This window comes from Anomaloglossus baeobatrachus, chromosome 4 (assembly GCF_048569485.1).
Source record: "Anomaloglossus baeobatrachus isolate aAnoBae1 chromosome 4, aAnoBae1.hap1, whole genome shotgun sequence".
NCBI classification, from domain to species: domain Eukaryota; kingdom Metazoa; phylum Chordata; class Amphibia; order Anura; family Aromobatidae; genus Anomaloglossus; species Anomaloglossus baeobatrachus.
The window spans coordinates 459,445,490-459,466,663 of NC_134356.1; the positions used below are offsets into that span (position 1 = coordinate 459,445,490).

At 42.8% G+C, this 21,174-nt stretch overlaps 1 protein-coding gene and 1 pseudogene across 1 annotated transcript in view; one reads left to right on the forward strand and one right to left on the reverse strand.

The window, feature by feature from the left end:
• Positions 1-21,174, forward strand: part of LOC142302525 (olfactory receptor 5AP2-like) — a 132,940-nt pseudogene that overhangs the window by 24,512 nt on the left and 87,254 nt on the right.
• The window catches only part of LOC142303861 (neuronal acetylcholine receptor subunit alpha-5), a 43,659-nt gene continuing 27,065 nt past the window's right edge, over positions 4,581-21,174 (reverse strand). Inside the window, exons 5-6 of the mRNA XM_075345667.1 lie at positions 15,879-16,710; positions 4,581-4,845 (exon numbers count right to left, since the gene is read on the reverse strand). Of these exons, the coding sequence (XP_075201782.1) occupies positions 4,672-4,845; positions 15,879-16,710 (1,006 nt within the window). The 3' untranslated portion in view covers positions 4,581-4,671. The remainder of the gene's footprint in view (positions 4,846-15,878; positions 16,711-21,174) is intronic.

Consider the following 21,174-nt stretch of genomic DNA (forward strand, 5'->3'; position numbering starts at 1 on the left):
CCTCGTAGATCTGGGCATGGCACAAGATGGAAACTCACCTTGAGTGCTCGGTGCAGCTTCATCCAGAAGTTCCTCAAGATCCTGTATGGCCTGTTGTTCCCTACGATCCAGTGGTCCAGAAAAATGTGTGAGTCTATTGTGCAACTTGGTAAGAATGACCTTCCGTGCAAAAATGTATAAATCCTTCACCACTGTAAAACAATGGAAGGAATTAGTTGGTGAAAAGGAAAGTCCCCTTGACAGCACATCAATTTGGGAAATGGAGAGGAGATGTTGAGACAAGTTGATTACCTTAGGTGTTCTGCGTTTATTCACATTAGGTAATTGTTGTTTTGACTTTAATCTAGTGATAATGCCACTAGTTTGACCAGTTTCAGCATCAGATTCCTCAGTATCGCTGGGACCAGGAAACACGTCCACTGTCTGCACTTGTTCCCCTCGTCCTAGAGTAATATCGTGATCTTGATCGGCGTCCAAAGATATTGGAATGCCACTTATAGACCCGGTTCTGTTGGAAATCATTTTGATCACGTGAGAATTTTTTTATTTCTACGATTTTGATATCTTTTTCCCAGCGTAGCAGATCAGCTTCATTCTGGGCAGTAAACTTGGCTAGGGCTTCACTTGACATATTCTCTTTAATAGTAATAAGCAATTTCTCCATCTCTATCTCCATTTCCGAAATTGAGGCAGTGTCCAGCTCACCACGGAGATTTAAAAAACCTCTCGAGCAGGCACTGGAAAGCTCCTCCCAACGTGCTCTGATAGATTCGTTGTCCACCTGAAAGGATGGACAGACCTGAACCCGCAAGCCCCGTGGAATAAGCCCCTTTTGTAGATATTTATTAAGAAACGCCCTGTTCCACCAGGTCCTAGTACGTTTCTGGAGTAACGATCTGTAGTTCTGCACGCTTTCAGACAACGCGCCCTCTCTTCCCATCTCCGCTGCAGTGCCGCCGACCTCTGCCAATGCCTTGTCCAGCTCAATCAACCATGTTTCATCATGGGAGCGAAAATCCATGGTGGGAATAGGATCAGCTGTGGAAACCATGCCAGTTGTTCTTCAATAAAATATGCATTTGCACTTTACTCTTTCGTTCTCTGTTTTTTGCAGAGCATTACTTAGCCCAAAAGGGTAATCCATCCTTCAGAGGAGAGTCAGTAGGGCTCCATACGTATCAGATGGTTGGCCAGTCCTGACAAAATCGTCAGGTTCAATTAACTTTACTTTAAACCCTTAACGACCGCAGACCATAACAGTACATCCTAACCTATATAGGTGTAATCACTGGTGGCTACTGCAGGCAGCTGCCGGTGATCCGCGCACATGTCAGCTCATTTGAACAGCTTGCATGTGTGTCCCACAGGCACGAGTGGATCCGCATCCACACGCGCCTGTTAACGCCTTAATTTGTAATGCCAAAATATGACATCATGATTTAAATCCCCAATGCGGTAAATCTTCACTTACCTGGCCACATCAGCGGCACTGTGATGTGATCACTGTCAGCCGATGCTTGTCATGGTACCACAGGGTCATGTGATGCCTCATGCAGCTATCATGACTCACTTCCTGTTTCACTCGGCCGAGTACTGATTGTAACAAGAGGTGAGTATTTCTGGTGATGACAGCTGACAGAAATGAATGAGCAACCAGACTGATGATTCTTATAGTCCCCTAGGGGGATTAGTAAAATAAAAAAAGTTTTAAAAAATTAAAAAAAACTAAAAAAACTAAAAGTGCAAATCACCCCCCCATTCACCCCATTAAAAATTAAAGGGTTAAAAAAATAAAAAAATATACACACATTTGGTATCGCCAAGTTCAGAAATGCCCTATCTACCAAAATATAAAATTGATCAATGTGATCGGTAAATGGCAAAAAATTCCAAACGCCAAAATTACATTTTTTGGTTGCCGCAAAAAATGCAATAACAGGCGATCAAAATGTAGCATCTGCGCAAAAATGATACCATTAAAAACATCAGCTTGAGACCCAAAAAGTAAGCCATCACTAAGCCATATATCTTGAAAAATGAGAATGCTACGGGTCGGGTAAAATGGCGCAAAAAGTGTGCCACTTTTTTTGGACAAACTTCTAAATATTTTTTAACCCCTTAGATAATGTTTATCATCTACGAAGTCGTACCCTCCTAAGGAATCATACCGACACATCAGTTTTACCATATAATGAGCATGGTGAATAAAATATCCCAAAAACAATCATGCATTCGCACTTTTTTTGCAATTTTTCCGCACTTGGAATTTTTTTTGCAGTTTTCCAGTACACTATAAGGTAAAACGTATGGCTTCATTTAAAAGTACAACTCATATGGCAAGATTGGTGGAAAAATAAAAAAAAGGTACGGCTCTTGGAAGAAGGGGAGCAAAAAAAAAAAATCGTCCGTGGGTGAAGGGGTTAAAATGTATGTCTGCCGTAAGTGGCTTCCGTGCATTGAGCTGTATAGTGCTGATGCCCTGTCATACAGACCTTTTGCCTATAGGAGGATTATAATGGGACCCAAAGCCAAAATGCTCCATTATGATGTTTGCACACAACTGACGACACTTATCACTGGACAGGGAGCTTTCCAGTAAGTCCACTGCTCGTAATCCAGAATGGCAGCACAGCTCCAGGGGAGTTTCAATCGCCTGTGCACCTTGCGTCATGCTGACATAATTATGGGGTCTCACACTGTATATAGGCTATGTGAGGGCTCATACTATATATTGGTGGCTATGTGAGGGTTCATACCTTTATATAGGGAGGCTGTGTGGGGTCACATACTGTATATAGGGGGCTATTTTTGGGTTCACACTGTCTACTTGTAGGCCCATACTGTATATAAGGGGGCTATGTGATGAGTCAAATTGTATTTAGGGGCTATGTGGGGGCTCACACTGTGTATAGGGAGGCTATGGGAGGGAACTTACTGTATGATGGGGCCATGTGAGGGCTCATACTGTATATAGGGAAGCTATATCAGGGCTTAAACTCTATATAGAGGGGCTGTGTGGGTTCATACAGTATTTATTTATTTTATTCATGTGTATAGTGCCATTGATTCCATATAGGGGTTGTCAGCATACGTAATTCTGTTCAGTGTTGAGAGATACAATTCATTAATTACAAACAATTATAATTAATATGTTAATATTAATATTGAGCAGAATTATTTTCAGCTTATTGATTCAGCCCTCCACACCAGTCATGGTCTCTCATGCGGCCCCTCGGGAAAGTTAATTTCCCACCCCTGCTCTATTATGTATTGCGCCGCTGTCTCTGTTATTTCCATCTGCAGATGTGAACCAGAGCACTTGTGCATCATTGACATGATCTATCAAGGGAATCATGTGATATCTCATGTGAAACATCAGGGGCTAGGGGAGGCCCATGCCTTCTAAACTGCCAAAAACCCAGGTTATTATTAATCCGCCCCTAGTTGTGCCCATTATACTTCTTCCTTTTTTATGCATTACTGTAGTCACTGGAGTCACCCTAAAGTTCAGTGTGGGTTTGTTATAGCATTGAAGATTTCTGTATGTAGGAAAACCCACATTAAGGCCTATTTCACACGTCAGTGATTCTGGTACGTTTGTGCTTTTTTTATACGTACCAGAATCACTGACATGCGCAGTCCCTTTATAATCAATGGGTATGCTCACACATCAGTGATTTTTCACTGTCCGTGTTTCCGTGCAGCATACCCGCGTGTCCGTGATTGCCGCATGGAGACATGTCCGTTTTTTTCTGGCATCACTGATGTCCCACGGACCACGCAGTGGTGTGATCCGTGAAACATGTGCCAGAAAAAAACGTGCATATAAAATAAAAATCATTTTTACTCACCCGGCTTCAGCGGCGCTCTCTGCAGCCCGTGCAGCTTGCTGCTTCTGAGCCGGCTCATTACTGTCGTGCATATTCATGAATGCACGACACAGCCGACCCGGAAGCAGCTGCTGCGGGGGTCAGTGCCGGCCGAATGCTGCACCGCGGGAGCGTTCAGCACCATGGAGAGCGGGAGCGGGCACAGGTGAGTTGATCTCTATGTGCAATCACGGGCCACGGAGAACGGAGCCCGGATTGCACTTAGACAACCCACGTGTGCCATGGATCACGGCACACGGAGGGACATGTGCGTTTTTTACATGTCAGTGTAGAACGTCTGTACTTTTCACTGACGTGTGAAACGGGCCTAAGGAGCAAGAAACCATTGTCCACCAGAGGCACCATATTGTTTGTGATGATTAGTCACAAACCTGAGCCTTCCGGAAAGGCAGCTGTCACTTATGGTTGTAGTGACTCCCATTGACACTTGCACAGACAGTCATCAAAGTTCACATACAAGTCAGCAAACAGAGATTGTGAAAACAGTGAGGAATCAATAGAAAAAAAGATCTAACTTTTCCTTTTTCATTGATTAAAAATTATGTTTCCAAACTTGAATACCATCTCAAAGTTTAGCATTAACTGTATAAAAGTTGCTATATATTGAGAAAGATAATTATAAAAGAGTTGCAACAAAATTTTAATAAGTTTTTTTTATTTAAATATTCAAGCTATTGAAATAAAAATATCTTCTTTGAAAGCATTCATTGTCAAAATATACAATAAAGCAGCAAATAGGACATATGCATTCAATATTTTCAGATTTTTGCAATAAAATAGACTATGTAGACCTGTCCCCATGCATATTCCCAATATGTATAGGTACAATAATATTTGCCCACTTGTGTATAACAGGGATAAATAGAAATAAAGACCCAATAACCGAAACTAGAAGAAATGTCCATAAAAACATCCGGTCCAGAACCTGAGCAACAAACTTCCAATCTTCAACAACCTGCAAAATTAACAAAATCACTTATAATTGTAAACAGCGACATTACGAATACTACCAATATATAATAGAGCAGAATGCAAGAAAAGTTCATAGAAAGTGAATGTGTTGTATGGATGGATGCGTGTTAATGGATATGTAATATACATCTATAGATCTATTATGATGATTCTAATCTATTATGTAACATTGAAAATTCAAGTCATATGTGAGTTCAATAAAACCCGCAACAGCCTTCAAACTGTGGTATGGAGTGCTACCTGCCATGTTGCAGTCATTTTCCCTAATGACATATACAGTATCTAAGACAGAAGGAAAAACATAAAGGAAATATACTCACTTCTTAAAAGGGTTGTTCAGGCCAGGCATGGGTATTTGGTGACCTACCTACAGGATGCGTCATCAACAGCAAATTGGTGGGGTTCCAACACCCATCACCCTCACTGATAAGCTGTTTCTCATGATAGCTGGATGTAATACCTTGAATAGAGTTGCTACTTTCAAAATGTAGAAGCCACTGCTGGCTTCTGCAGTTCAACGTCTACTCTGTAGGAGGGTGTCCTACGGATAGTATCCCCCACCCAAAGACACCGATTGTTGTACTATGCAAGTGTATTTTATGAAATGCCTTTTATGTATTTTAGTACATTATATGTAAGTGTTTCTGTGGCATATGTCACAGTCCTACCAGCTACCACTAGATGGCACTGGACTCTCAAATGCTAGGAGGGAGTTCAGATAGAAGGTACAGTGGTAGGACTGCAAGGGTTAATGAAGGAAGCCCGACCCACGGTTTAGGAGTTATAGGAGGTAGGATTTCCTGGTTCAGTCAGTAAGTGTTAGAGATGAAGAAAAGGAAGAAGTAGAAAATCCAGAGCAGTATGGTGGACCAGAAACAGGCAGAAGATTGGGCAGGAGGAAAATAGAAGCTCGTGACCGACAACAGGTAGTTGCAGAGTGGTGCCTGGGTGTTATATCAGCAGCGCCTCCATGGTCAGCAGGCATAATAAAGTACTGTGACACTGTTACTGCTAGTTCTGGGGTCTTCGCATGCAAACCCAGGGTAGCCTTTCCTCATAGGAGAAGGGACTTGCCTAGACCCAGAGTAGAGAATCTGTATACTCCTAGAAGCCAGTGGGACTCTGTGTGTAGCCAATATGGGAAGAGCTGTATTGCACTGTGTAACCATACTTGTAAAGAACTTGTGCATCTCCACTGGAGAAGAGTGTTGGAGTATGAAAAGGTAAAGTGTTTTTCAGCAACCCTGAGTGTGTTTGTGATTCCTCTGGTCAAAGGACGGCAGCCTGTGAACACCCAGCAACCCTCAGGTAACTACACCACAACAGCTCCACCACACACTCCAAACCTTATTCATGTAGTGCGTCGGATGGGTGCACGATTACAACCCCAGGCAATGGCCACCACTCGAATCAACCCTACACATAAGTAGCCATCAATGGCCAGTAGCGGCTGCTACATTTTGAATAGAGCTAATCTCAGCCACTTCATTCAAAGTGTTTACATCTGGTTGCAAAAAAGCAGCTGATCAGTGGGGGGCACCAGGTGCCAAAGCCCAACCAATCTGTGATTGATGACCTATTTTGTAGATAGGTCTTCAGATACACCCAATTCTCATAACACCCTCTCAATTAGAAAACAGGAGGAGGGGAAGCTAGAATAAGAGAAAAGTTAATAGACTCTTCAGTCTTAGAAAAGTGACAAAAAATAGATTAACGAGCAAGAAAAATAAACAAATTAAAGAACTTAATAAGGAAGGTTGTAGACTCAGGACAAATGGAGGTTAAATAACCTGTAAGATGAATCTAGTATAAAATGGAAAACATTCAGGGCCATTATCTATGTTTTATTATAGATTTCAATTAATATTTGTTTCTCTCACACAAACTAGAATTTGTGTGTATAGATTGTGTGGGAAGATTGCTTGGTATTCATAAAGAAAAATGTACCATGCATATGAATACACTGAACAGTATGTATGCATACTAAGCTTCCATGCATTTATATGAGAATGAGTGATTACACAAAGGGACAGACAAGTGACAGTCTGCAGAGGGCATACTACACCCATACATGATTGCGGGAGCCGTCTGTTCTGTGACTACCGGCTTCTCCAAAATTAATTCTCTAAAAGAAATGCACTACATATGATGTGGTAATGTAGAGTAGAGATAAAGTAATGCAGGGAAATCAGGCTACTCTTAGGGAGAACATACACATAAAATAAAAATGCCCAGTTACAATCATGGCCAAAAGTGTTGGCACCCTTGAAATTGTCCCAAAAAATGAAGTATTTCTCCTTGAAAATTATTACAATTTCCCCTTTATACACATTTACTTCCTTTGTGTATTGGAATAGTACAAGAAAACAGTGAAAAAAAGAAATTTGTACATAATGTCACACAAAAACCTAAAAATATCCACGACAAAATTGTTGACACCTTTACAAAATTGTGGGTAAACAACTTTGTATCATGTGCTACTCATTCAAACTCTCATGTGCACTGGCAAGTAATAGAAGTGTGTGATATGAAAATCACACCTGAAACCACATAAAAAAGGCAATATTGACTCAGTCTTTGCATTGTGTGTCTATGTATGCCACACTAAGTGCATGGATAACAGAATTAGGAGAAGAGAACTGTCGGAGGACTTGAGAATCAAAATTGTTGAAAAATATCAACAATCTCAAGGTGACAAGTCCATCTCCAGAGATCTGTTCCTTTGTCAACGGTGCACAACATAATCAAGAAGTTTATAATTCATTGCACTGTAGCTAATCTCTCTGGATGTGAACAGTAGAGCTGCCTCTGGCACTGAATACCTTGACTGTGTGCAAGGCACGAAATCTGAAGACTACGAAAGAATTTTGAGTCACAATGTAGAGCCCAGTGTCAGAAAGCTGGGGTTGCGTCCTAGGACATGGGTCTTCGAGCAGGACAAAGTCTCCTCACATACTTCAAAAAGCACCCAGAAAAGCATGGAAACAAAGCGCTGGAGGCTTCTGAAGTGGCAACAATAAGTCTGGATCTAAATCCAACTGAACACCTGTGGAAATATCTAACTTAGAAAGAAGTAACTTATTTTCTGGCCCTTGAGAAAGCCACATCTCCAGTGGCGATACACGTGGGACAACACCCCATACTTGCGCCGATCCTGAGACCCCACACAACCTTATTTTTGGGACTTCTAGCAGGTGGTAATACATCATGGTGATGGTTTTCTGGACAAACTTGGATAGTCAGTGACTTAATCGGTTTAGGCATGTAGTTTGGTATATTGATTTCCTTATCATAAGGTTCCTTTCATCACTTTTTCTGCTAGCATTTTGTACCAACTATATTGTATTTATGGATGGTGGTGCTAGATAGGGTACTATACTTTAAAGTACTATATAGCATATGGTTTGCAGTACCAATTTATACACAGATCCTGCACTTATGCTTGCAAACATTATTGATTGGTACGTGTAGTACAGTTTTGCTCGAGATCTTGGTGCCGGGTTCCTAACATGGGACTGTGTATTGGGGTGTTTGTTTGTCTATATGTTAAATGTTTTTAAGCTTTTCACTGTTCTGTGTGGATATTTTTGTATGCATAAAATTTGTACCAATAAATTATATATTTGTTGATTTGAACAAAGTCTTATTGGTTGATCCCTCCATACAGCAATTCTTTTTCTCTCTTTCTTAATACTAGCTCTCACCCAACTCATCCCGATTGCCATGGAACGATGGCAATCAGGGTAATATAAGGGGTTAATGACAGCTGTGATTCGGCATTGAGTTCAATGACTTCACCTAAGGTAAGTTCACTGAATTCAATGAGTTCATCTCAAGTCAGTTTATATGAGGTCACAGCTGGGATACCGTGGGAAACTCCAGCTGTGACCTCAGATGAACTCACTGCCGTTACCACTCTCAAGCTGCAACTCTGTCAGTGTGTCCCTGATGCCACAGTGCTTTGTCTCTTATAATGTGAACGCGCACTGCGATCTCATATGTAGCAGAGCTGGGATCATTGTGGGACAATGTGGTGTGGATTTTGTTGAACCTGCAGGGGTGTTTTGGAGGTTCATAAATTGGAGAAAGAGTGTGCTTTTTAATAAAAATTAAATTTATGTGTTTTGTATATATTTTTTTGTCTTACATGATTAGTAATGGAAGTCTCATAGACCTTTCCGCATTACTAACTTTACATTACCCAGATTGCCACTGTTCCAGGGCAATCAGGATGAGCCAGGGGCATGCCAGATTTAACAAATCTAATGGATGCGCCAATTCTGAGGCAAATATGATTTTTTAGGTTGGGGAGTGCCAAATAACCATGGGCCTCCCCAGCCTGAGATTACCATCACCCAGCTGTCTGCTTTATCTTGATTGGATATCAAAATTCTGGGTGACCACACAAAATTTATTTTTAATTATTTATTTAAATAATTAAAAAAAAAAAGCTGCATGGGGTCCATCATATTTTGGTACACAGCCAGGATAGCACACACAGTTGGGGGCTGCTGCATGCAGCTCACTGTTTTGTCTGCACTAAATATCAAACACTATGCCATTTTTTCAATTTTTTTGTTTTTACACACTTCTGGGACAGCTACTTGAGGCAACCAATCACAGACGTCAGCACACTGATAGTCTGACTGCAACCAATCACAGATACTGTCAGAGAGGGGTCGTGAGAAGCAATGACTAAGCATGAGATTTAATGAGCGGACCCGAGAGCAGTGTGACAACAACATGGAGACTCTAGCCTTTACTAACACCATGTTATAACACTTAGGTTGGGGTCCTTTAGACTTATATGGGGTTCAGGGTACGGGGTCTAGTTAGTGTTCAAGTTCAGTCCCAAACCAGACTTTTTTACTTTAAGTCTGGCCTGACTCGCTGAACCCAAACATCTGTGGGTTTGCCCATGTCTCATCACAATGTGTTATAATGGATAAGTTTATTAAAATGTAAAAAAAACCTGGAAGCCTTGGCCCAGCGACCGAGATATGAGTGGTGCCGATACTGATCTGAAGATCCCACGAGGACCAAGAGGGTGGCTCTGACAAGCAGGCCGGAGAGATGAGAGGGTGATTATAAGGATTTTGTTTATTTTTTATATATTACAGTTATTATGCTCTGGAGTCTGGTGTGGCACAAAAGCATAATCTGGGATGTTTAGTTCATAGAAAATAATTTGGAAAATTGAATTATCCAGAAAAAATGCACAAACAGGCAAATTCGAATGTTGCCTGATCCACTCATCTGTAATCCAAACCCATCACAATGGTGTAACAATACTGATTACAGTGTTAAATTGATATAAATTACTATATGCAGAATATAATGTGTAAATAATTCCAATATCTAAGTATGGTGATGTTGCTTTCAAAGAAGAGGTCACCAGATACTTTTCTTGCTAATAGGTGCAAAGACCTGTGAAGATAGCGGTAATAGGCAAAAAATGAAGGTAAAGTAGCCTTGCTTTACTGTGTAAGAAGTACACCATTTCTATAAGGTATAACGTTATGTGACCTTTTCTCTCAGATTAGAACACGCCTGGAATGTAGAGTTTAATTACTCCATATATCTCCATGTGTAATACTATACAATTTTTGGTTTGCAATGTGCACTGTATGAGATGCATGGACCTGGGAAGGTGAGGGATGGGATAAGAGAAGGGAATTGTTGGTGTTTTTACTCATTTTCAATTACTGTTTTTCTATAATAAATCAAAAGTATTTGTTATTTCTCATTTTTAAAGTACTTGTAAACAACTGACAAGTAAAGTTCATTGTAAGCTATATATATACTGACGAGCAAAAGGGTAACAATGTTTTGAACTTTTGACTTTCAGGCTCCATATCTCACAATACATTACATGTTTGAGCATGAGACTTCTTTCATTTTATAGCTAATCATCTTGGCTATCTCATACATGAATTAACTTGCAACTATTTAGCATATGATATGTTGTGCATACAGTTAGGTTCAGAAATATTTGGACAGTGACACAATTTTCGCGAGTTGGGCTCTGCATGCCACCACATTGGATTTGAAATGAAACCTCTACAACAGAATTCAAGTGCAGATTGTAATGTTTAATTTGAAGGTTTGAACAAAAATATCTGATAGAAATTGTAGGAATTGTACACATTTCTTTACAAACACTCCACATTTTAGGAGGTCAAAAGTAATTGGACAAATAAACCAAACCCAAACAAAATATTTTTATTTTCAATATTTTGTTGCGAATCCTTTGGAGGCAATCACTGCCTTAAGTCTGGAACCCATGGACATCACCAAACGCTGGGTTTCCTCCTTCTTAATGCTTTGCCAGGCCTTTACAGCCGCAGCCTTCAGGTCTTGCTTGTTTGTGGGTCTTTCCGTCTTAACTCTGGATTTGAGCAAGTGAAATGCATGCTCAATTGGGTTAAGATCTGGTGATTGACTTGGCCATTGCAGAATGTTCCACTTTTTTGCACTCATGAACTCTTGGGTAGCTTTGGCTGTATGCTTGGGGTCATTGTCCATCTGTACTATGAAGCGCCGTCCGATCAACTTTGCGGCATTTGGCTGAATCTGGGCTGAAAGTATATCCCGGTACACTTCAGAATTCATCCGGCTACTCTTGTCTGCTGTTATGTCATCAATAAACACAAGTGACCCAGTGCCATTGAAAGCCATGCATGCCCATGCCATCACGTTGCCTCCACCATGTTTTACAGAGGATGTGGTGTGCCTTGGATCATGTGCCGTTCCCTTTCTTCTCCAAACTTTTTTCTTCCCATCATTCTGGTACAGGTTGATCTTTGTCTCATCTGTCCATAGAATACTTTTCCAGAACTGAGCTTGCTTCATGAGGTGTTTTTCAGCAAATTTAACTCTGGCCTGTCTATTTTTGGAATTGATGAATGGTTTGCATCTAGATGTGAACCCTTTGTATTTACTTTCATGGAGTCTTCTCTTTACTGTTGACTTAGAGACAGATACACCTACTTCACTGAGAGTGTTCTGGACTTCAGTTGATGTTGTGAACGGGTTCTTCTTCACCAAAGAAAGCATGCGGCGATCATCCACCACTGTTGTCATCCGTGGATGCCCAGGCCTTTTTGAGTTCCCAAGCTCACCAGTCAATTCCTTTTTTCTCAGAATGTACCCGACTGTTGATTTTGCTACTCCAAGCATGTCTGCTATCTCTCTGATGGATTTTTTCTTTTTTTTCAGCCTCAGGATGTTCTGCTTCACCTCAATTGAGAGTTCCTTAGACCGCATGTTGTCTGGTCACAGCAACAGCTTCCAAATGCAAAACCACACACCTGTAATCAACCCCAGACCTTTTAACTACTTCATTGATTACAGGTTAACGAGGGAGACGCCTTCAGAGTTAATTGCAGCCCTTAGAGTCCCTTGTCCAATTACTTTTGGTCCCTTGAAAAAGAGGAGGCTATGCATTACAGAGCTATGATTCCTAAACCCTTTCTCCGATTTGGATGTGAAAACTCTCATATTGCAGCTGGGAGTGTGCACTTTCAGCCCATATTATATATATAATTGTATTTCTGAACATGTTTTTCTAAACAGCTAAAATAACAAAACTTGTGTCACTGTCCAAATATTTCTGGACCTAGCTGTATGTGCAGATTCTTGTTGTGTCACTGCATAGTTACTGTTTTGCTCATGGTGGTGTAAAAAATGATTTCTTTCTGTATACTATAAATTACAACCTGTTCTTACATTCCTCAATAGCTCAGTGAGTTATTAGGCTGATTCTGAAGGGAAAGGTCACTGGCTTGAATCGAAGAGCAGCCATAAAGAAGATTTCCCAAGAAAAGAAAAGCAGCATCATCCAGCTCATTGATAGCACTCTCTCAGCCAAGAAAATTGCCAAAATGCATCATGTGAGTGCCAAGACAGTTGGAGAATACCTAATGAAGTCCATCCATCAATTCAAAAGGCTGGAGGTGGACATCCAGGGAAAATATCTGGAAAATATCAGAGTCAACCAGTCGGCTCATCACAAGGTCTATCAGTTCTGCCATGAGAAACACGGCAGTGGAAGTGGCTAGTATGTCTTGTAATAGTGAGATCACAGAAGTCCATGCAAGCACCATATGATGCACGTTACACAAGTCAAGAATGATGGGCCATAAAAAAGGTGAAGAAGCCTCAACTGCAATATCGACATAAGAAGTGTCAGCTCGAGTTTGCAAAAAAGTATGAAGCATGGGTAATAGGAGATTCGAAATGGGTGGTGGAGTGATGAGATGAAAGTCATTAGACTAGGCTCTGATAAATATAAATGGGTCTGGAAGAAAAAAGAGAAAAGGGTCTAACAGATTGAGAAATTGAAAGAACTGTTAAGTTTGGTGAAGGAAGCCTGATAATATGGGGGTGTTTCCAGCGCTTTTTTTGTAAAAAGATAATTACCGGTACGCATCTCTGAGGGGGGGGGCTGTCAGGCGCCGGCGGCCAAAATTGAGGAGCGGGGGGGAGGGAATCTGTCAGCCGGCGGCTGAGATTGAGGGGTGGGGTTTACCTGTTGAAGAACTGGAACTGGGCGGCAGAAAACGGCAGTTCCCATACAGCTACGCCCCCCAGCTGCATTGCTGGTGCGGCCCTGTTTCTCATTATTCAGTTTTGAAGTAAGTACGCTAATTTCAATCAAGGAGGAGAGAAGCGGCTGATTGCGAGAGCAGTGGCAGATGAAGGGGGCAGCAGCTGATGGGGACAGCGGTGGCAGATTAAGGGAGCAGCGGCTGATGGAGAGGGGGAGGCAGATGGAGGGGGCAGTGGCTGATGGAGGAGAGCGGTGGCAGATGGAGGGGGCAGCGGCTAATGGGGAGAGCGGTGGCAGATGGAGGGGGCAGCGGCTGATGGGGAGACCGATGGCAGATGGAGGGGGCAGCGGCTGATGGGGAGAGCGGTGGCAGATGGAGGGGGCAGCGGCTGATGGGGCGAGCGATGGCAGATGGAGGGGGCAGCGGCTGATGGAAAGGGGGAAGGCAGATGGAGAGGGCAGCGGCTGATGGGGAGAGCGGTGGCAGATGGAGGGAGCAGCGGCTGATGGGGAGAGCGGTGGCAGATGGAGGGGGCAGCGGCTGATGGGGAGACCTGTTGCAGATGGAGGGGGCAGCGGCTGATGGGGAGAGCGGTGGCAGATGGAGGGAGCAGTGGCTGAAGGGGAGAACGGTGGCAGATGGAGGGGGCAGCGGCTGATGGGGCGAGTGATGGCAGATGGAGGGGGCAGCGGCTGATGGAAAGGGGGAAGGCAGATGGAGGGGGCAGCGGCTGATGGGGAAAGCAGCGGCAGATGGAGGAGGCAGTGGCTGATGGGGAGAGCAGTGGCAGATGGAGGGTGGCAGCGGCTGATGGAGAGGTGGAGGCAGATGGAGGGGGAAGCGGCTGATGGTGGAGAGCGGTGGCAGATGGAGGAAGCAGCGGCTGATGGGGAGAGCAGCGACAGATAGAGGGGGCAGCGGCTGATGGAGAGAGCAACGGCAGATGGAAGGGGCAGCGGCTGATGGGGAGAGCGGTGACAGATGGAGGGGGCAGTGGCTGATTGAGGGGGGAGGCAGATTGAGGGGGCAGTGGATGATCGGGAGAGCGGTGGCAAATGGAAGAGGCAGCGGCTGATGGAGAGAGCAGCGGCAGATGGAGGGGGCAGCGGCTGATTGGGAGAGCGGTGGCAGATGGAAGGGGCAGCGGCTGAGGGAGGGGGGAGGCAGATGGAGGGGGCAGTGGCTGAAGGGGAGGGCAGCGGCAGATCGAGGGGGGACAGAAGATGGAGAGGGGGGGAGGCGGCAGCTATAACTTACTGATGCGGCACTTACAGGGATCGCTCTCCTCAGCTTCCACAAACGCTGGAGTGAAGCTGAGGGGAGCGGTCACCGGCCCCAGATCCACAGTGATTGGAGAGATCGGTCACAAGGCCGGTCTCTTTAATCAGAGCTGGGGGCGGGTGAAGCAGAGGTCACCCAGCTCCAGCCAATGATCAGTGCTATAGCTGCACTGATCATGGCTGTATTTCAATGTTTTAGCCATTTTCAATGGTTGAAACATTACAGTGGCTGGGATTGGCTGAGCTTCGTTCGTCAGCCAATCACAGCCTCCGTATGTCCGGAGAGGCACCACCCCTCCTGACGTCAGGCAAGTCCTGCAGCTCCAATAGCTGCTCTGCTTGTGCCTCCGCTCCACACATGGCTAATTTGTATAGTTTACAAATTAGCCATGTGGACAGAGCCAGAGGTGCTGGCCCTTAGCGCTCTTCAGATTTTTCGGTACGCCGTACCGGCACGTACCGCTGCAAAAAAAGCACTGGGTGTTTCACAGCCAAAAGCATTGGATACTTGACCAGGATCAATGGTGGTCTCAATGTTGAGCTAAATGTGAGTATCCTACAAGATGAGTTACTTCATAATTCCAAGTACTATGGGTATAAAAAGAACGACATAGTGTTCCAGCAGGACAGCAACTCAAAGCATATGTCAAGATTGTTGAAGAAATGGTTTAATGACAATGAAGTAGAGGTGATGGATTGGCACCCACAGTCCCCAGACCTCAACCTAATCCAACGTTTAGGTGTAGAGTTGAAGAAGAATTTGCATATATACTCAAATGAGTCGACCAGAGGAATGTGTAGGAGAGATCTGGGATCACATTTTTGTCGAGACATGCTTGAATCTGATTGAGAGCATGCCCTGAAGGATTCAGACAGTGTTGAAAGCTTAAAGTGGATTTAGTAAATACTAACAAAATAATAAAAATTCACATTAGATTTTTAGGAGTAAAACAGTAACAATGCAGTGACATAAAAAGAATCTGCATAACTAATCATAATCAAATGCTAAATAGTTGAAAGCCAAATTTATGTATGAGATAGCTAAGATATGATTGTCTATAATATAAAGGTAGTATCATGTTCCAAGCTCAAGTGGATAGTAGGATATGTAGCCTGAAAGTAAGAAGTTTAAAACATTGTTACCATTTTGCTCGTCAGTGTAACTTATTAGAAATTATACATACCTCACGAACTTCATGTTCCTTTACCACATGCCGTGTTATATAACGGATGGAATCCAAAGCTGCTTCCAATGTGTTCCTAGACTTGCCTGGTCCATTTACTATACCAGTGTCTTCATTTCGTGTAAAGTACCTGTCTACATGACTCCTCATACATAGCAGTTTAGGAAGTTTGTGAAGAAAGATCTTTCGAACCCATGGGGCCATTGCATTATGCGTTGAAGAAGATCGATTGTGAATATTTATGGCAAAAACTGTTATAACAATTGATAAAGTCACAAATATCATGGTAAACACTAAGTATTCTCCAATTAGAGGGATAACTTTAGAGGATGATGGAATTATTTCTTCAATCACCAAAAGAAAAACAGTCAGAGACACAAGCACTGAGGTGCACAGAGAAATCTTCTCCCCCTCATTGGAGGGAAGATAAAAAACAAGAATTGTTAAAAAGGACAGTCCAATACAAGGAATGATGAGGAACAGAGTATAAAATAGAGGCAATCGTCTGATAATAAAAGAGTAGGTGATGAAGGGGTACCAGCAGCAGCCATCTGTCCGGTTTCCCTTGTTTCCTGTTGCAGTTACTATTTCCCATTCTCCATTATCAAAGAAGTCTCTCTTGTCTACATCAAAGTCTTCAATGATTATATCAACTTGTGATCCATCATACGTCCAAGATCCAAACTTCATGGAACAGTTTTGCAGGTCAAATGGGAAAAAAGTTACATCAATTGTACAAGAACTTTTATAATTTGCAGGTGGGGTCCAGTTGATTGTGCCATCATATCTCACTACAGCTTTTGTCACGGAGCCTTCAAAACGGCCATCAGCACTAAAATACAAGACAGTGGTCAACATGTTATTTTTATGCACATTAATCAGTTTTCACCTGTTATATATTTTTCATTTTTGTGTTAAATATTCTCATTTCTTTTGGCTGTATATTGATATATATTATTATTTCTTAAAGCACCACTCCAGCAGTTATTTTCAGCGCTTTAAGACTATGTGCGCACTTTGCGTTTTTTTCCTGCGTTTTGGCTGCGTTTACAACTGCACTGTGTCATTGACAAAATGCATGTGTTCTGATTCCCCAGCAAAGTCTATGAGAATCATGCAAAATCTGTGCGCACTATGCTTTTTGAAACGCAGCGTTTTGATTGTCAAAAATTTGTCAAAAACTCATGCGTTTGAAGAAGCAACATGTCAATTGTTTTTGCCATTTTGGCTGCGTTCTACACCCATTGAAATCAATGAGTTGTAGAAAATCGCTACCAAAATGTTAAGCAGTGCGTTTACATTGCATTATTGTTGTGATCCGCATGTTTTTTTAACATAACAAAGGCAGGTCTTTTGTCTTTCTCTCTCTGTCGGTCGGTCTCTCTCTATCTTTATGTCTCTATCTCTCTCTCTGTCCATGTCGATCTCTCCCTCCCACCCCCTCTCTCATACTCACCGATGCATGATCACCGGCGCGGCCCTGCACGGCATTCACACTGTGGCGGCTTCTTCTCTTTTGAAAATGCCGGCCGCTCATTAATCCATTACGCATTCCGTGCTTCACCCACCCTCCGGCGCCTATGATTGGTTTCAGTCAGACACGCACCCACACTGAGTGACAGCTGTCTCACTGCAACCAATCACAATCACGTTATGGGGAGCCCCCCAGCCTAACAATATCAGCCAGCAGCCACCTGGAATTGCCGCATCCATTAGATGCGACAGTCCCGGGACTTTACCCGGCTCATCCCGAATTGCCCTGGTGCGGTGGCAAATGGGGTAATAAGGAGTTAATGGCAGCAGCCCACAGCTGCCACTAAGTCCAAGGTTAATCATGCCAGGCGTCTCCCCGAAATACTTTCCATGATTAACCTGTAAGTTAAAGAAAATAAACACAGACATCCAAAAAGTCCTTTCTTTGGACTGAAAGACAAAAAGCCACCCTCTTTTACCACTTTAAAAACCCCTTATAAACACCTCCAGGTCCGACGTAATCCACGCAAGGTCCCACGACGCTTTCAGCTCTGCTACATCGGAAGCTGACAGGAGCGGCAGTAGAACACCGCCACTCCTGTCAGCTCCATGCAGCAACTGAAGTGAGTAGTGCGATCAGCTGTGCTGTCACTGTGGTTACTCGCGGCCACCGCTCTCAGGTGGAGGACTGCAGCTGTGGCCGTGAGTAACCTGAGTGAAAGCACCGCTGATCGCACGGCTCACTGCAGTCACTCAGGGGATTTGCAATCACAGGTGAGTCCTTCATGTGTGACAGCAAATCAAGCTGCGGCACATCGCAAATCCCCTGAGTGACTGCAGTGAGCCGGGCGATCAGCTGTGCTTTCACTCAGGTTACTCGCGGCCACAGCTGCAGTCCTCCACCTGAGAGCGGTGGCCGCGAGTAACCACAGTGACAGCACAGCTGATCGCGCTACTCACTTCAGTTGCTGCATGGAGCTGACAGAAGCGGCGGTGTTCTACTGCCACTCCTGTCAGCTTCCGATGTAGCTGCGCAATCACAATGAAGTCGGGTACAGTTCATCCGAGTTCATTCTGATCGCGCGGCAATGTGTCACAGCCAACCATGCTCTTTTTGACAGTGCTCTCCCACTTGGCTCTGCTGAAAGTCTATTGGGATGCTGCAGAGCCGAGTGGGTTCGTACTGTTAAAAATGTGTGTTCTGGATGCTTTTCCCACTCTGTCTATGGCCGAGAAAGCATCCAGAACGCATGAATTCTCCAGGAATGTGCGCACGTTCCGTTCTGCCGAATGCGTCTCAGAAAGCAGCATTTTCGGCTGCGTTCTGAGACGAACAGGCAGTGACTTACATGCTGCGGAATTGAACGCAAAGTGCGCACATGGCCTAAATCTAAGCCCCCTGTCACATTCTCACCTTTCGGTGGCTTCATCTTTTTCCAATGGCACTCCAGTCTCCATCTTGTGATTGTAATTTCCAACAGGCCTGAAGTCAGAAGTTATGTCACAAGGTCTCAATGAAACTCTATGAGAGCCAGAATGAGGCAAAAATAAGGCTTTCATAGAGATCTATTGATTTGTGACCTTCGGCACGCTCTATGAAACACTGGAGCTGCGGGCAGGTCACAAATCTTCGGAAACCAACCGGAGCAGCAGCGATAGAAGGTGAAGTCATCGGAAGGTGAGTATAATACAGGAGTCACAAAAAATACCTTAGATTTGAGACTCAGTGCACACAATCAGCAGTCCGGGTGCACTATGAAGCCGGGTGTATGCGTCCTGGCTTCAAACTGGTGTAGTGCACATAACCCGAAGTCCAGGGATATTCTGATCTTAAGCACTGAGCCAAAAACAAGCGGTGGCAGCTGAGGTGAGAGCAGCCATGCCGCTGATGCTGCAAATTCATTAGCATGTTAGTATGTCTAGAGGTTTGTGCTAATGTGCTAAGGGGGCCGACTAGCAAAGGGAACTAACGCCCTTGTGACTAGTCACTGGCCATCGGAAGGTGAGTATAATACAGGAGTCACAAAAAATACCTTGGATTGGTGTTTTAAGGATTGTCTACTACCTGTGACTATCAATTAGCCACAGCATTAAAATATAGTGTACACGTGTAGCAAGAATGTAATTACCATTTATTCATTATTTTATGTTTTTCTTCTTTACACCTATATGTAGATAATGTATGTAAAGTGTTGTGGTATAAAAGCAAGTAAAATAAATAAATAAATATATAAATAAATAAATACATTACAAAGTTGTAAGTATATAAGTAAACAATTCTGTTAAGCTGTCTTTGTATTACTATTATGTATTTGATGATGTATTTATGTTTTATAGTCCATATGGAAAGTAAATATATATTGTATTTATCATTTGTATTTGTTTTATTATTTACAGCAGCTAATATCCAACCTGTAATACTGTAATCTTCGCTTAAAAAAACGTAAAACTAATATTTATCAATTTATAGTTTTAAAAACACCCTACCCATTGGTAACAAATAGATATCTTGGTAATATAACAGATACACAATTGATTTACAATAAATCTATTACAACAACTTGTAGCAGCTAATGGACCCTGAAAAGGGAGGGATAACTATCTCTATCTTTCCCTGAGGAAGTTGGCAACCTAATATCTGCACAAATGGTGCAAATCAACGAAGGCTGACCCTGGTTTACTCTATTGATATTAAGTAAATAAAATTAACATTATTATCCCTAGGTGCTGCATATAGGTAGATAACAGGGCAAAGGTTTCAAGGTGAAAAAATGGTCCCAAAACTAACTTACTTCAAATATGCAGCGGGGAAATAAATATTAAACATCTCACCAATTTTATAAGTAAAATATATTTCTAAAAATGTTGTTGACATGAATGTCTCCCCAGATGTCAGTAACAACCTATCCAATCCACACAGACAAAACATAGATGTCATAAATTAAGTGTAATAATGAGAAATGACACAGGGGAAAAGCGTTGAACACAAGAAGAAAGAGATAAAAAAAAGCCATGGAAATTCATGACAACAGCTGAAATCGTAATCTTGACCGTTAAAAATGGATTATATATTACCAAGGACCACACAAAAAAAAATATCTCATGATGGGTAAAACAAGAGAGCTGTCTCAAGACCTTTGCAACATTATTGTTGCATAACATACTGATGGCATTATGTCATGAGTACGTTGCGTTCAGCTGAGAGATTTGTCATGGCGATTAGTAGATTATATGTTTTCTTTAATATGAGTACAATGGATTTAACTTCATTTGGTGCTGAAGGGGTTAAGAGTTACTTTTTTATTCTGCTGAGATTTAGCTCTAATCTCAGTTTATGGACATTTATGCCACTTCTCTTATTTATATAAAATTCACTTCTGGCTTTCCCATATGCCAGTAATAGTTCTCCTATACTGACCTCCCTGGAAAAACTATCTGTGTGGAAAGCTCTTTAAATCAATTTGTTGTTGCATTCCCATGTGTTTGTCTCTCTCCTCATGTTGTATTTGTGTAGTAGTAAGACTAGTGTGTTCCTGCCCATCTCACTAACCAGGGCTAGCCCAGGGTCAGCCAGGTCTTAGGCACGTGATTGCACACTGGAGGAAGTACTCATCTAGGGACGATAAGTAGTGCAGGGATCAGCCTCAAGTGAGCATTTAGGGGTCACCCATACCCCCTCTCCCTATTGCCACTGCCCCCTTCTGCCTGTTTCCCTTTCCTTTGTGCCGCATGCTGGGTGTTCCAGTAAGCACTGTTGGGGCCATAATTTGGAAGTGGAAAGAACATCATTTTATGATAAACTGGCCACTCTCTGTCCTGTGAT